The sequence below is a fragment of the Lepidochelys kempii genome, chromosome 8 (genome assembly GCF_965140285.1).
Source record: "Lepidochelys kempii isolate rLepKem1 chromosome 8, rLepKem1.hap1, whole genome shotgun sequence".
In the NCBI taxonomy this organism is placed as follows: domain Eukaryota; kingdom Metazoa; phylum Chordata; order Testudines; family Cheloniidae; genus Lepidochelys; species Lepidochelys kempii.
The window spans coordinates 8,748,234-8,764,178 of NC_136387.1; the positions used below are offsets into that span (position 1 = coordinate 8,748,234).

The following is a 15,945-nucleotide window of genomic DNA, read 5'->3' on the forward strand; positions in this document are numbered from 1 at the left end:
GTATGCGTGTAGTAGAATGTGTCCTGAATTGGACGAGAACATTCTAAATAACATTAAGAATAATAAACTAATCTGTAAAACAGTAAATACGCAGTTTAAATTTTACAAATTAAAAAACTGTTTGTCGTAATTTAAAAAAAATCTTTAATCTTTTGTCCTTGTTGCACCTAACATATGATAGTGGATATCTGGTCTGTTGGGTGCATAATGGCAGAAATGGTCCTCCATAAGGTCCTGTTCCCAGGAAGAGATTGTATCCTTCTTCACAGTGGTTTCAGGGATTGTAAAGTATGATAAATATTTAAAAGTAATTGAAGGATTTAAGAACTGATCAGAAAAGCATTTTATGGAGTTTTAAAAAAAAAAAACGCAAGGCCTACAAAACAAAAACTGAATTATTGTCTAATTGCAAAACTTAGGAAAAAAGCGAAGTCAGTGTTCTGTACTGTTGAGAAACTCATCTGTTAGCAGTTTGGTTTTCTGCATTCTTCTGTTTTTATTGTAGATAGTAGGTTTATTTGTTTAGCTTTTTTTAAGTTTTCCACTTTTGTTCATGACACTTCATAATTTGATCATTTCATTTTTACTTTCAGTTGATATCTGGTCAGTTGGGTGCATCATGGGAGAATTGGTGAAAGGTTGTGTGATATTCCAAGGCACTGATCGTATCCTTCCCTAGTCATCCTTGAATCCTTTTTCACATCCACCAAAGATGCACAATTATTTTTATCTATTTATGTATATAAAAGCATAAAAAAGAAAACAAAATATTTCACTACTATATTTTAATGGATCTATTGTAATGTTTGAAATTAGTGTCATTAACCAAATAGCTGAACTTTCTTTTTTTTTCTCCTACTTACTTGACAACATTTAACGTAGTTCTTACTGCTTGAAGGCTTACTATTCATATTAACAACTTCACATTTTGCAGCTTTAAAAGGATATTGCTAGGTTAAAAAGCAAATTTCCTTGCTAGTGTTTCTAGTAGTTAAATCATTAAAAAGGAAATCTTGAAAAATTTACTTTTCACAATTTATGCTGTTTGCTTCCAGCATTTCTGTGTTTGTACAATGAAAATAATCCTACTCTCAATAGTTCTTTGGTTTTTAGGGTTTTTTAGTTCTTTTGTTCTTGTTTTTGCTTTTTGGTACTTGTATAATAGCACACAGCAGTGCTGCAGTGTCTCAGATGCAAATGTTGCAGAAGGGGAATGTACATTTAAAATTAAAGACCTTTTTCTTTTGAAATTTTGTTTAATTTTATGGAAACATTTCTGTTCTTGGATTTTTCTAAAACTTTGTTCTTACAAACTTGATATCTTGGTCTCTTAACTCATTAAATACATCTGGTTAAGATGACTTAAATGATCTTTGCCAATAGATATATTGTACAAAAAATTAATAATAATTTAGTATATTTCAAAGCCTTTTCCTACAGGCAAAGTATAAAACATAGCTTATTTACTTCTTTCCAGTTTATAATATCAAAATTGGAAAGGAGACTACATTTTTCTCCATTTTAATTACTCTGAAAATGAAACACTGAAAAGTGAAACATCTAGTTCTGCATCAATAAATTTTTTATTTTCCCAGTTTTTTAATCTATATAAAGTAGATTCTGTGAAAATATAACCTCTATAAAAAACATAAATATGTAACAATACAGAAATTTAAATCTGAATGCTAAATTCATGACACTAATCTTCAGCAGCTATTTAACATGCATTAATTTAACAGCACAAAATAATTAATATACAATTTTTTTCACCTCTTCTTCCCTTGTATATTTGTTTTATCCTTCAAAGCCTTCAGACCAACCTAACACAATTCTTCATGTATGTTGTATATCTTCTCACTTGCATGTTAACGTTGGCTATCCTGATTGCTGTCTTGATTTATTCATAAATTTATTCATAAATAAATCAAGGGATTTTTTTCATACTTGTCAAATATGTATATAATGAATCAGTTTTCCTTCTGGAAGGGTAAATAAAGCTCCACCAATCTAGATTTAATGTAGCATGTACTATCTATATTGTAGGTGTTGCTGGTAGCTATGCTGATAGTTAATGTTGCCTCACGTTTTCCGTTCTAAGAATCTGTTTCTAGTTGCTTATTACTTTGTCAAACTTTAACCATTTGAGCTGAAATTTTCTATTTCAGGTGTCTGCCTTAGGTATATTTTTAAGTTCCAGCTAAAATGGTTCAGCAGTTTCATAGAACGAGGTTGGAGAAAAATACATTGTTTTTGCTCGTTAGATTCTTACAGCTGTTTCATTGAGAATCCCTAGCACTTCCACCCTTTGGCACAGGCACTTGAACCCTGGCAGAGGGATACGCCTTGGATTGTCTGCGTAAAAATCACCCATGTTTGGCCTCAGAAAATCATGGTTAACATATGCACAGTAGGCGTTTGTTAGAGGCTGGTGGCTTATTCGCCAAAGATTCTGCCTATGTTGAGCATGCGCTACCCCTACACAGCTTGGTGCTGGCCAGAGTGCATTCTGTATTCTAGAATTGCAGGGGTTGAGCAGGACTTTCCTTGCAATTGCTCTTCCTAGTTGGTATGATGCCAGGTACCAGAAAGGAGAGCAGGACTATTTTTTTTTTTTTCTCCCTCCCTTCCTCCATCTTCTGTGCTGTCAATGCTCCCCCTTCCCAGGTAGTCAGCGGGAGGAGGAAGCAGCTTAATTCAAACACAGAATGGTGAGGAGCAGAGGAGGAAAACAGGTACCAGAGTCCACCCAGTGTCTTCCTGGAAGTAATTACGACTTTGGAGGACTGGAATATTTCTCTAGATGTTAGGATTTAGGAAAACTCAGTTCCCTGTTTATCTTTCTCCAGAGCTTCAAGAAGAGTCAGAGAGCTTATAGATCCACTATAGCTAGGTAAACTCCCCATGTGTTACAATCTACTCATGGACTTCTAGGAGTGAAGTCTCATATCAGTAAGATAAGGACAGCCTCTGCCCCAGAGGCTGCCATCTGCTTCTGCGGATGAAATCTGCCAGGCTGTTACATACCATCGTGTGCACACCTTGCATTACATATCAAGCTTCTGCCTAGTCTGTGTTTCAAATGCTGCAAGGCATAGCTTATTAAACCCAGGTTTGTAGTGGTCCCAGTCCTAGAGCATAACAAATGTTTGTTTCTACTTTCAACATTGCTGTGGTCCTTTGGAGAAATCCAGTTAAACACTCATTGGTCCGGTTCAGTTCTTCGGTAGGTTACTGTTGGTCATTAAATTTTCCTAAGACTGTTACTGTCTAAGGAAAGAGAAGTAGGGATTATGAAAGATGGGGCTGGGTGTGAAGTTTTATTCAATTAACTGATTAATCCTTAGGGTATGTCTTCACTAGCAATGTTAAAGCGTTGCCATGACAGCATTTTAACGTGGCTGTGTAGTCACGGCACCAGCACTGGGAAAGAGCTCTCCCAGCTCTATTAAAAAAAACCCATCTCCACGAGGGGAATAGCTACCAGCGCTGGGAGCACAGCTCCCAACGCTGGTGCACTGTCTACACTGGCACTTTACAGCGCTGAAACGTGCAAGAAAGTTGCAGCACTGTAAAGTGCCAGTGTAGACAAGCCCTAACTTTGGTGATACTTTTGAGGAGAGAAAACCCTTTGAATGTAGTTTGGTGAAGCCCCTACCAGAAATCAGTTTCCAGGTGGGAACAATATTTTTTGTGTGTGTTCAACAACTTTTTTTGTGTGCACATTGTTTTAGCATGAGAGTTAACTTTTGTAATTTTTTATTTACCATGCTTTTGATGTCAGTTTTCCGTTTGAATGCATGAAAAAAATACATTATATTAGAATAATCTTTGCATTAGCTGTCTATATTTTTAATATGCATCAGTGCATATCATAGGTATGAAAAGTTCTCAGTAGTGGCTGTATTTTTGGCAGACTAACTGAAATTTAAGCACTTCCAACAACAATTTCTAAATAGAATTTTTTTTATGCAAAGGCATGCCATTTTGTTATACTCTCCAGCTACATAAATAGGTATTCTAGAAAACTTTAGATGTGACATAACTAAAAGTCTAACTTGTGAATGTTGACAGAGTTGGTGTTCAGCAATATGTAATACTGCATTAGAATCCCAAATTCCTCTGATTCAGAAAATGATTAGTGATTCTTTCACTGAGAATGTCTCCTCCAATGTCAGATCTTTGAGATAAACTACCTTGCATAAATTAATTTACTTGCTGTCCAAGCATCTTCAGGCATATGTACCTTTTTCATATATTGGACTGAATTCTCAAAAACTGCTTCACAGTCAATGATGATAGAAATAATACAAGAATAACTTATCTATACAGTCCTCTTCAGACATTGTTATGCTTTCTATTTCATAACATGTAATAAAACACTTAATAGAGCCACATTGCCAAATATTATCTGAACCCCAGACTGTACAGAGAAGAGTAGATGCTTCAGTTCTTCCCCTCCTCTACTTTTTTTCAATATAAATAAGTAGAAAAATCATGGAATTTCTAGTGTAATCCCAATAAAACATAGAAATTGTGTGTTGTTGTTTTCCTAACTCCTCCTCAAGCATCCTCTTTATACAGCAACAAATTGAGATTCACATTCTTAATCAAAATTCTGTTTTAAAAGCCAGATAAATGAGACTGCTTGGCAGACGGGATGCACAGTTGTCATTTAGATAGTAAGGAGGGCAGGGGGAGAGTTGGGAAAATGCATCTTAAAAGTGTGTTACCTCCTGTGAAGTTACATTTGAACTCCTAATAAGCTATGGTTATACTACAGCTTAAGTTGACACAAGTTATGTCACCCAGGGGTGTGATTTGGTCACCCCTTGAGTAACGTAACTTATGCTGACTTAAGCACTGGTGTGAACAGCACTGTGTCTACGGGAGAGCTTCTCCTTCCGACATAGCTGCCGCCACTTGTTGGGGGTGGATTAATTAAATTGATGGGAGAGCTCGCTCCTGTTGGTTTAGAGTGGCTACAAGCTGCACTGCTGTAAGCTGTGTGGTGTAGCCATAGCTTATGATTGAAGAACAGTCACTTCTTGTTAGGTACTACCATAATTGATAGTTAAAAACAAAACACTTATATAGAAAATTCAGATTTGACATTTTAGAAGCCATCATGATTCAGTAGAGTTGGATTTTCATTCCATCTTCTCAGAAAACAGTTTTCTGATGAAAAATCACTGTGATGCAGACTTTAAGTAGAAGAAAAGTTGTACAGAATTCTTCACTCTGAATGTGATGCAGTTATTATTTGGTCAGGTATGTCCTGATCTTTTTCCTGCCCTTTATGAACTTTATTTGTGAGGTGTGTTGTACCTCTTGGGTCCAGAAGATTCGGCACCAGTCTTTCCTTTCTCTCATCCCTGTCTCCATGAACAAAGTGCTTCATTATGGACACCAATCTCCAATCCTTTTGGATCCTGTCAGTGCCACGTTTAAAAATGGCCAGTAGATTCTGTTCAAAAGAGATTTACACTTTGTGCAGTACTTTTAGTCCTTCCTAATATTGGGATTGGAAGTCTGATTTTTGGAAATCAAATTTGTTCTTTGCATGACCGCTCAGAATGCTGTTGCTGCTAGAACAATGTTACAATCCAGATTTGGCTCTTACTTTCTAGGTTTTCATTACTTTCAGTGCGCACTAATGCTTTGTGGCACATTTCTATAAGCAATATCTTACACAATGCAGATTTGAAATTTTTCAGCTACTTTTCCTAAAGGTAGCATCCAGATATTGATCAATGGAATAAAGTTATTGAACAATTAGGAACACCATCAGCAGATTTTATGAAGAAACTACAGCCTACTGTGAGGAATTATGTAGAAAACAGACCGAAATATCCGGGTATCAAATTTGAAGAGCTCTTCCCAGATTGGATATTTCCATCGGAATCTGACCGTGACAAATTAAAAAGTAAGATATTTGGAGGGGAGGGGGGTCTTTCTAAATTGGTTCACTTGAAGTATATACAGTAAGGGCAGACAATGCGAACATGACACTATGCCGGTGTGATACAGTCTGATATCATCACACTACATTGCATTAGGAGGTAGGAGACTGAAAGCAGTAGCCTTGCTTTCTCCTGCATTGGTAGCACACCATGAAATGTCTTACTGCTGCCATTAAAATAGTTTGATTAAATATATACATTCTATTCTCAAAATTCTAGTCTATTAAGATACAGTAAATGGCTTGAATGTTTACTGAAAAAACCATTTTTATGAAAGCCATTTTATAATGAAAATGGATCTCTTTCTCTAGTTGATATTGATATGCATGTGTAGTTGTCATGCTCATTTTAACTGCGTATTGATTAAATAGATTATTTGTTCTTAATTACTAGTATATTAGACATGCCTGTTGAATTTACCTCTTGGCCCTGTGCAACTGTAATTATATTTAAAAAGCCTCAGCAGCAGGCAGCTTAAATTTGTTATAACAATGTGATACCACATTGATATTGATATTGGGCTCAATCCCGCAAATACGTATTATTAACGTCACTTGTGTGAGTAGTCTTGCTAAACCACCATAAGGATATAGGTATCTAATGCACCATAAGCAATAACTCTGTCAAAAGGAATTAGTGACTTCATAAGTTACAAGAGCTAAAGCTTTCTTTTAACTTTATTAACACCTATTTTTAAAATTCAGATTATGCTGTTATACTTGAAATATTATTTTAGTGCCATACAAACCAGGGCCTAGTACTGCAATGAGACTGGGCGCACAAGCAAAGTTACTTGGGTGTATTTGCAAGAGTGGGACCATGACTTGGATGGTATTAAATAATGTTTAATTTCAAACATTGTAACCTTAATTTTAAATGTATGTAACAATATAATAAAAAGAAACTTTTTCATTTGGCTTTTGAAGATACTAGTTTCTCTCAGTAGAGTTAATACTTTCATATGTACAGCCAGATGTGTAGTTGTACTGGACACATATTTCATCTTGGTGCATAACGTTCAATGAAACTCTCACACAAGTTTTATAAGAGACCTGTTTAATCTTGGTTCATTGTGAGACAAGGTTGAAGGCCAAGAATTCTACAGGTAACTAACTAATAGAACTACTTGAGTTATTAACTTTCTTAGGAATTTTTGTTTGTGTTTCTTTTTTGTTAGGATATATTCTACCATATATTTTTTGTTACACTTTAGCATTTTAGCTTCTGAAATTCTGTTTTTGTCTCCCGTACCCCCTTCTAGCAAGTCAAGCTAGAGATTTATTATCAAAAATGCTGGTAGTAGACCCAGACAAACGAATTTCTGTAGATGAAGCCTTACGTCATCCATATATCACGGTCTGGTATGATCCAGCTGAAGCAGAAGCAGTAAGTGTACATTAAAAATTCTACTCAAAGTATCACTTTAATCTTCATATTTGAGTCAGTAGTTGGTGTCTTGTGTCAGGTCAAGAGTAGACGTTGAAATCTCACTTTTCAGGCTAGCAAAGATTACATATGTAATCTTGAGAGGATAGCAGCTTGAAGTAATTGAAGTACCACCTCCAAAACAGCCCAAGAAGGGGCATTACTGTTGGTCTGAAAACAGCCCCTACAGCTGATTTCCTCTCCATAGATATATAGTTGCCAATGTGACAGTAATTTAGGCAGGTTTTTAATCCTATCCGCTTTAGGATAAAACCATTTAATTTTGTTGAGACTCCTTCAGGCCTCATGATTTCTTTAAACCTAGTATTGAGTTTTCAGCTGACAAATCTAATTTTGGTTCATCATTCCAGTAGCTTACTTAGTTTTGAAACTGAGAGCATATAATTCTGAGGCGCCTCTACAAAACAGATAGGATGGAGATATTGGCAAGGCACCCAGCCAGAGATTAGAAACTAAAAATAACATTTTAACTAGCTGCTTTTTTTTTTTTTTTTTTTTGACACCATGGTTAATTATGCTAATGAAATGCTGCAGTTATATTTCAGATTTTATTTTCTTTGTAGCCTCCTCCTAAAATCTATGATGCACAACTGGAAGAAAGAGAACATGCCATTGAAGAATGGAAAGGTAACAGCCAAAAATGACTGATTCCAGTGATGGTGGTAATTTATCAACCATCACTACTAAAGTAGTGTAACTGCTACACTGCATGGCTGATCAGAACCCACCAGATTAATTATACAATACTGCATGCAGCAATGTGACGATTAAAGACCCAACAAATCATAAATGTCATATTATTAAGTTAATTATAGCTTGGTATACGATACATTTGGAAAGGGAAGAAAGTAGTAGTTTGCTAAATGCAAGTTTTATTTGTATTTTGTTAGCTCTCTTTGTGGGTGTGGTGGGTGGTGTGGTTTTTTTGTTTTATGAAACCAGCCTTCCAAAGTAAGTGGTTGTTTGTTTATAATGGATCTCTACTATATTTTTCTTAATCATGAGTTCTTCAAAACAGATACGCCATCCACCCTCCAAACCGCAATACCTAGTCTCAAAACTGTTCTAGTACAGGAATCCTGCCTAGCAGAGTTGTGTATTTTTACTAAGCCACCCGTTTTCTTTGTTGAGTAGGTTCTATGTTGGTAATTTCCACAAAAAGATGAAAGGCATTGTGTGTTCTGGTAACAATTATTCCTTATTTATGGCATTGTGTACTTAACCTTGTGGTGAAACCAAGAAGAGAGGTAGTCCTTACTCATCAAGTAGTCTCAATCACATTAGCAAAATTAGTTTTACAAGTTAGGGCTACAGGATCAGGCCCATAATATTACCTTTAGAGAGAAGAACTTATAGATAAGTAATTTCCATCATAGTTATGAATGAAAATATTTATATTGGTATGAAAAGAGTGCAAAGGTTTTTCCAGTACAGGTTGTCTGACTTACTTTATTATGTTTTTTAGCTGGCATACTTTTTTCTGACCTTTGTAAAAGTTTAATTTCAATGTAGTTCAGCCATACAGTAAGTTATTACAATGGGTTAATTATTATATTTTCTTTAATGTGTTTAGAATGTCTGTTAACTTTTTAGTAAATATTGAAACTGTTTTTAACTCTTAAAGTAAATTTGCAAAGTCCATTAATCATAACAGTTGTTTGTTCCATGGGAAAGTGTGCCTCTAAACAACTTACAAATACACCTTTAAAAGAGTAAAAGGAAATGGCTGAAAGTAGTTTTTTGTAATATTACCTTTCTCTACCAACCCTTTTTCTTTTACTTAAGAATTAATATACAAAGAAGTAATGGACTGGGAAGAAAGAAGCAAGAACGGTGTGGTAAAAGATCAGCCCTCAGGTTAGTCATTGGTTTTAATAGTTTAATTTTTTCTGCAACTCTGATACGTGTTTGGTGACACGCTCATATTACATGAATCAGAATCAACAATCCAGTTATGCCAGAAAGTTTTGGTGTCTAATGCTCTTGATCCTGATCAGTCTCCCAGATTCATAGTCAATTTGCCTTGCTGTGAAGTGAGCTGCGGAAGCATGTGCTGCTCTTCTTCCTCCCTGACTGGAAGAGGTAAAAAGAATTGTTTGGGGTTAAATTGTTTATAAACCACTGCTTTCTAAGACATTCTCCTGACCTGTGGGTATAACCTGTGTCCTTGGTTATACATCTGGGCATTACCTTATATTACCTTGCATTGGCGATATTAAAAACATTTAAAAGTGAAAATGCAGTGTGCTTGTGGCCTCTCCTAAACTGATAGCAGTATGATAGAACACAGTTTAATGGATCTGTACTTCTCAAAGGTTTTAGTACAGTGGGTAGTATCTGCAATGGTTTTGTATTGGAAAAATGTCTAATGCACTGAGGAAACTTGCAGCAGTGTTTCAGTCCTTCTATTCAGATGTTGGGTGGGGGTTCTTGTCTTGGCCTTCTAAATTAGGTGGGTAGTAGTGATTTTGTTAGCAGAGTATAAAAATTGCAGAAGAACCTTTGCCCTGTTTTCTTTCTATATCAGTTGTACTCACTGTTATCCTTTTATTGGTCTGAGGAACTAATTTGTTTAATTAGGGTAGTGATTAGTCAGATCCTAAATCCCAAGCCAAAGAAAGTGCAGGTAAATCCTTTTTACTTAGTTTCCTATATTTATAAATAATAAAATAGTAATTTATTGTCCTTACCCTTTGCCTTATAAATGATACTAGAAAAAGCATATGTGAAAAGCAGGTAGACTTCAAATTTGGCTGTATTCTTCATAAACCCATTGTGTCGTCTCTGTGTTTTTGCTGGGAAACAGCTTAATTTGCTCTTCCATTCTGGTTTAGAAAGAGTTTGCTTTATCTTACTCCTGTTTCTCAGCTGGATACACTATTTTGATTTAAATTTACATGTAAATTCAGAAGCTAGTATTATGGTCTATTCAAAAGGCTAAAATGGTCATATTCTGCACAGGGAACTCCAGTGAGGAACCTTACATTTTGCAATAAATATGTTCAGGGAAATGCCCCATGTTATCTTTGTGTAAAGACCCACATTATTGGAGGTTTTATATTTAAGGAGTTCCAAAGTTATGAAGCAGTTTTTATCTCATTCTAGTAGCTGAAAGAAACTGCCAGACCAAGTGAAAAATGTGCTCTGAGCTGAAAAGTGGAATAAATTGAAGTATGTTATGGAAAACAACTCTGCAGGCTCTACAAAATGTTGTTCTTTAGAAACTTGCAAACTGTCCTGCAGGGATCCAGTACTCTTCAGCTGACGGCACTGTAACTTAAGAGGTCCTGCTGCAATGTTTAGATTTAATTTTGTCTTTAGTTTTATAGTTTGTCACAACTTGTTTATTTGTAGTATTAGTTGTCTTGTAATTCAATGACATTGGGATTATTCCTCCTTGTGTGTAACATTTTAATAACTGCATAATACAAGTACAGCAGTTATGTAATTGTATATAGAACTCTGATAGAACGAACATTGGGAAAAGGAATATTGTAGGTTCAAAATACTGACAAAATTACAGAAACTGTTCCCTCAGAGTATAAAAGTTTCATTCAGTATAAATAAGAATACAGGTATTTATCAATCTTGTCTTCAGGTATTTACTAATACAATTTTCTGGGGGATGCCAACACACAAGAGAAACTACTCCACATCTATGTATCTTTTACCATACAATGTAAATACAGTGATATTTTTAGAATTTCCATGGTCAGACAGAGTACGTTAAGAAAATCTTGAAGCTAAAATCTCAGGTAATTTAACAATAATCTTCTGTCAAGAAGAAAGTTAGGTTACCCTTAATGTTAATTCTAACACATTCAGGAAACAGAACAGGCTGTCCAACTATTCCTCCTGGAGAGTTAATGCCAGTATCCCCTACCAAGTCCCTAAACCTTACTTTGGGATGCATATTGGATACTGAATACCTTGAAATTTAAAAAAAGAAAAGAAAAACCAGAGTCACTTTTGAGGCAAAATTCTAGTAACACTTTATCTAAGTATTTCTCTACTATGAGTTGTTTTTTCATCCAACAAAAAATTTAATTCACACAGATTTTAGTTCACACGCTTGTGCGCTTGCTTACCTTGAATAGTACTTTACTCCACATGGAAATGGAAATCATGTATATCATGGAAATCAGTATATCTTCTGTAGCTTCTATTTTGGCTGAAATAAAACTTTAACTTCTTCCTGTGTCTCAAAAATTATCATAACCAACATAATCCTAGCAAGTTAAATATTTACTGTTTCCCAATACCGAGTTTTACATTAGAATTAGTGTAATCTGGAAAGAGTTCAGTCTGTTAAATTCAAGCTTGTATCTAATGTGCTGCCCCTAAAATTGAATTCCTCATAGCTATTGTCGCACTTGTCAACAGTACTGTTTTGGAATTTGAGGAGGATGCACCTTTCTTTGTGGGTTTTTGGTAGCAGTTGATATGCCTTTATGAAGTACCATGCTCTGAGAATGTGTCAACCATACTGAAAGTAACCTCCCCCCCTCCCAACTTTCAGTGTTCGCTGGTATTCCAGGGATTCTTACTTTTCTTTTCTCCAGCCCAATTTTTAGGTGAGTCTAACCTGATTCAGTATAACATTTCTTTACTCTAAAACTCTGACATAGTCACAAGGAGCTGCATAAGTTACAAGCCCTGAAATAGACTTTAACGTCTTGACTATTTTTGTCTAGTTTCTTATCTATCATCAGTTTGAGTGTATTATATTTTAGGTAGCTTACGCATGTTTTTACTGCAGTTTAGAAATCTGAGAGAGTGTCTTCTAATGTAGTCCCGTCCAACAAGAGATATCCGCTTTCCTTCCTCTGGGGTGTGGGTAGTGTGTAGAGGATCTCATTTGCTTTCTCTGTGGACCTCACAGTCCTAAGTCTGACTCTGTTGCTGGAGCCTCCCAGTGACTCCTGCTCCCTACAGGTTACTGTTGGCCATTTCCTTTGATGCCTCCTAAGTAACTCTGGAGTCTCCTCTGATACTTTCTCCACACAAGGCTCTCTACTCTGAGCTCATGCTGCTTCTTATATAGTCCTGGCATAGCCACCTGACCCCCACACGCTTTCTGGTCACATGACTCATCGGTCTCTCTTGAGTACTAAATATCACAGAATGCATTCTCTTTAAAGTACCAAACCTTAGTAACCAGCGTAGCAGCGTTTCCCCTTAAAGGGGTTTCCATGTTTTCTGTTATGTGGCTGTAAAAAATTAGTAATCCAACCTATTCTGGGAGGTGTTGGTTACCTTTTGTATGCTTTGACTGTTCTGATGAGTATTAAATTTTCTGATATGAATAGGTAATGCAAAAAGCATTACTGTTAAGAGTGAAATGTAGATCTTCCCATCTTCTCAAGGAATAAACTTACAAATTATTCAAATACAAAAATGACAAAATGAGGTATCTGAAGGGCATGGAACAATGTTTCCTACTATTTATAACACTACTGTGGAAATGTAAAACTGAAATCTGCTTCTCAGACTTGTTTGCTCTTCTGATTTTTTTCAGAAGTGATGAGCTGCTGGTATTTTTTTTTTAAAGATACAGTATTCTTTTTGGAGGAAAAAGGCACACAGTGGTACATGTATTTTGCACAGATATGTGAGCTCAAATTTTGAGTTAACTTTGATAGTCCCTTAAAAAATACAATAGTAATGCATTGTGTACTCTGGAAAAGGAGATATTAAGAATCCTAAAGCATTATTATCTATATGTGCAATAATGTCTTGCCTCAGATTTTATTATGCTTGGTTTACTTAGCACAGATGCAGCAGTGAATAGCAGCACCAGTCCTTCCCAGTCATCATCTATCAATGACATTTCATCCATGTCAACTGAGCAAACATTGGCTTCAGATACAGACAGCAGCCTTGATGCCTTGACAGGACCCCTTGAAGGATGCCGATGATCAACCAGGATTGCAGACTTAACACTGGGAAAAAAACTCGTTTCCATTGGCCTGAATTGCTTGTAAGTTAATGGAACCAAGTAGAGAAACTCCATGTTCTGCATGTTCTACTAAAGTAATGCCTGTGTTTTTACTCAGTTGTAATAAGACTCCCTGCTTAATGTTGTAGAATGAAAGCAAATCAATGCCTAAAGAAGAAAAATTTACAGTTTAGACACTACTATAGGCTTTTTTGTTTCAGCCTATTTCAGGTGAGCAGTTACAGTACATGTGTACCAGATAACTCCTCCTGAGTGAGTTCATGGACCTTCTGTCTCATTCAGTAGACTTCTGTAACGCACACATGGTCATTACATTTTTGCATAGAATTACCCTGTAGTGGGTTTTTTGAATGTATAGTGTCCGTATAATTTGCTTAAATATGATTATAGAAGTTTGCGCTATTTAACTCCAATATGTTGTATGTGAGTGTTATCTTACATATTGGAAATTATCAGTACTGTATTCAAGGGGCAATTGTTCTTCCACATAGCACTTTTTTGTTTTTCTATTGAGCCCTTTCTCTCCTCACCTCCCAATAATTTTGTGTATCTTCTTGTAGAAGAAACAAACTTGTGAACTTCATATAGCATAGCCATCATTTCATATTTTACCCATGAATGTGACTATGCTTCTCTGAATATCTTCTTTCAGTTGTTTTAGTGGGAGATAGAATGGGTTAGCTTGATGAAGCAACATGTCTCTTTAAATAAGGTGAAGTGCTAAATTATTTCCTTATTTTCTGGCTAATACATTGTTTTGGTCCTTTTTTATCAATAAAAACGTTTAGAAACTACCCTTTCCCTACTTTTTCTTTCAAGAACAAAAATTAGTCCTGTGAAGCTTCTCCCTTAGTCACTTCTTGTGTCTAAATGCAAAATCTGATAAAGTGAAGAGGCAATGAGGAGACTTGAATCATAGAATCATAGAATATCAGGGTTGGAAGGGACCCCAGAAGGTCATCTAGTCCAACCCCCTGCTCAAAGCAGGACCAATTCCCAGTTAAATCATCCCAGCCAGGGCTTTGTCAAGCCTGACCTTAAAAACCTCTAAGGAAGGAGATTCTACCACCTCCCTAGGTAACTTGAAACCTAGATGACCCCTGGAATAGTTGCAGATTTTTTTTTCCCTAGTTTTGTTTATGGAACCATTCCACAATGTGAACACTTCTAAATTTTGATAGGCCTTTTGACTGATTTGACAAATGATTTTCTTAAGTATTTCTTATATCCATGGAGCTCAGCTCTACTTCCAAATTAAACAAAATTCTTTCTTTATTAAAAAAGCAATCTGTCTACATTTTTTAACAAGGTACCACAGGAGAGAGAGGCTGTTTACAGTGAGGCTCTTCTTCAGTTTTAATAGAAGTTTATCAGTGCAGTTTTCAGATATAAATAATACGGACATTGCCTCTTCCATTGCACAATATTTTGAATTGTTAGAAAATGTGTGTGCAGTAGAATAGTGCTTAAGTTATCAAATATTATACTGTTGTGCATTTGCAAACAGAAAAGCATGTTTGCTTTGGAATGCACAAGTGTAATAAATGCTTTTACTAAAAGATCTTAATGTGTGTACTTGTGTATGGTTAAACTATAACTAAAACAGTAATGAAAAAATGTAAAAGATGAGGCAAAACATTTTACTTTCATGGTGGCACTATATTTAGCTGTTGATTTAGATAATGAAGTCTCGAACGTTTAAAGAGAACTTGTACAACTTTCTCGCTGAACCAGCAATTATATTACTGACCTGAATGGTTCAGTATGCTGTTTGGAAAAGGAAAAAGAATTGCCCATGATTTTGCATGCTCTTGGTTATGATCTGAAAGGTAGAAGTTTTTCTATTAATGCTGTGTGTACCCATAAATGTTTTAAAATAAATTCAAAGCTACAGCAAATTAAACTATCAGAACAGAAAAATTTGACAAGAAAATTGGACAGAAGTATCTCAGTGATAAGCTGTAGGAAAAAGATAAGGAGTACTTGTGGCACCTTAGAGACTAATAAATTTATTTGAGCATAAGCTTTTGTGAGCTACAGCTCACTTCATCAGATGCATCCGATGAAGTGAGCTGTAGCTCACGAAAGCTTATTCTCAAATAAATTTGTTAGTCTCTAAGGTGCCACAAGTCCTCCTTTTCTTTTTGTGGATACAGACTAACACGGCTGTTGCTCTGAAAGCTGTAGGTAGTAAGTCTTTAGAGTTCACATCTAGCATCTTCATTTTGATATTTTTTTCACAAGTACTGTTTTTTAGTTTTGTGTTTTTTGTTTTAATTCAAAAACTACAGGTATATTATTTATCATGTGTTTCTGGTGATATGTGCAAAATTTGTCTGGCTTATTTTGTCATTAGAGCAAACCTTTGATCAAAATGCTTATTGTGTTCTTACACAATAGAATTGCGCATACTCTTTATCTCTGGGTGTTTTGAGGTGTTAATGTTCAAAGACACCTAGCATATAGAATAAGCTCTGGTGATCTTAAACTATCTTGTGCTTAGTTTCCACCCTATTCACTTCAGGGGAGAAAAAAATTGAAATCTCGCTTTTCTGGTGTATTGATCCAAAAACTGCTGTT

At 35.6% G+C, this 15,945-nt stretch overlaps 1 protein-coding gene across 11 annotated transcripts in view; it reads left to right on the forward strand.

The window, feature by feature from the left end:
* Window positions 1–15,945, forward strand: part of MAPK9 (mitogen-activated protein kinase 9) — a 106,838-nt gene that overhangs the window by 40,765 nt on the left and 50,128 nt on the right. For 3 of the 11 annotated variants that reach the window (XR_012160203.2, XR_012160204.2, XR_012160205.2), the window contains exons 7-12: window positions 594–665; window positions 5,741–5,923; window positions 7,222–7,346; window positions 7,970–8,033; window positions 9,192–9,263; window positions 13,182–13,386. Coding sequence is in view for 8 of the 11 variants with exons in the window: in XM_073355417.1 (XP_073211518.1) it covers window positions 594–665; window positions 5,741–5,923; window positions 7,222–7,346; window positions 7,970–8,033; window positions 9,192–9,263; window positions 13,182–13,324 (659 nt within the window). In the remaining 3 variants the exon portion in view is untranslated. The other 8 variants (XM_073355417.1, XM_073355416.1, XM_073355418.1 and 5 more) reach the window with 6 other exon arrangements.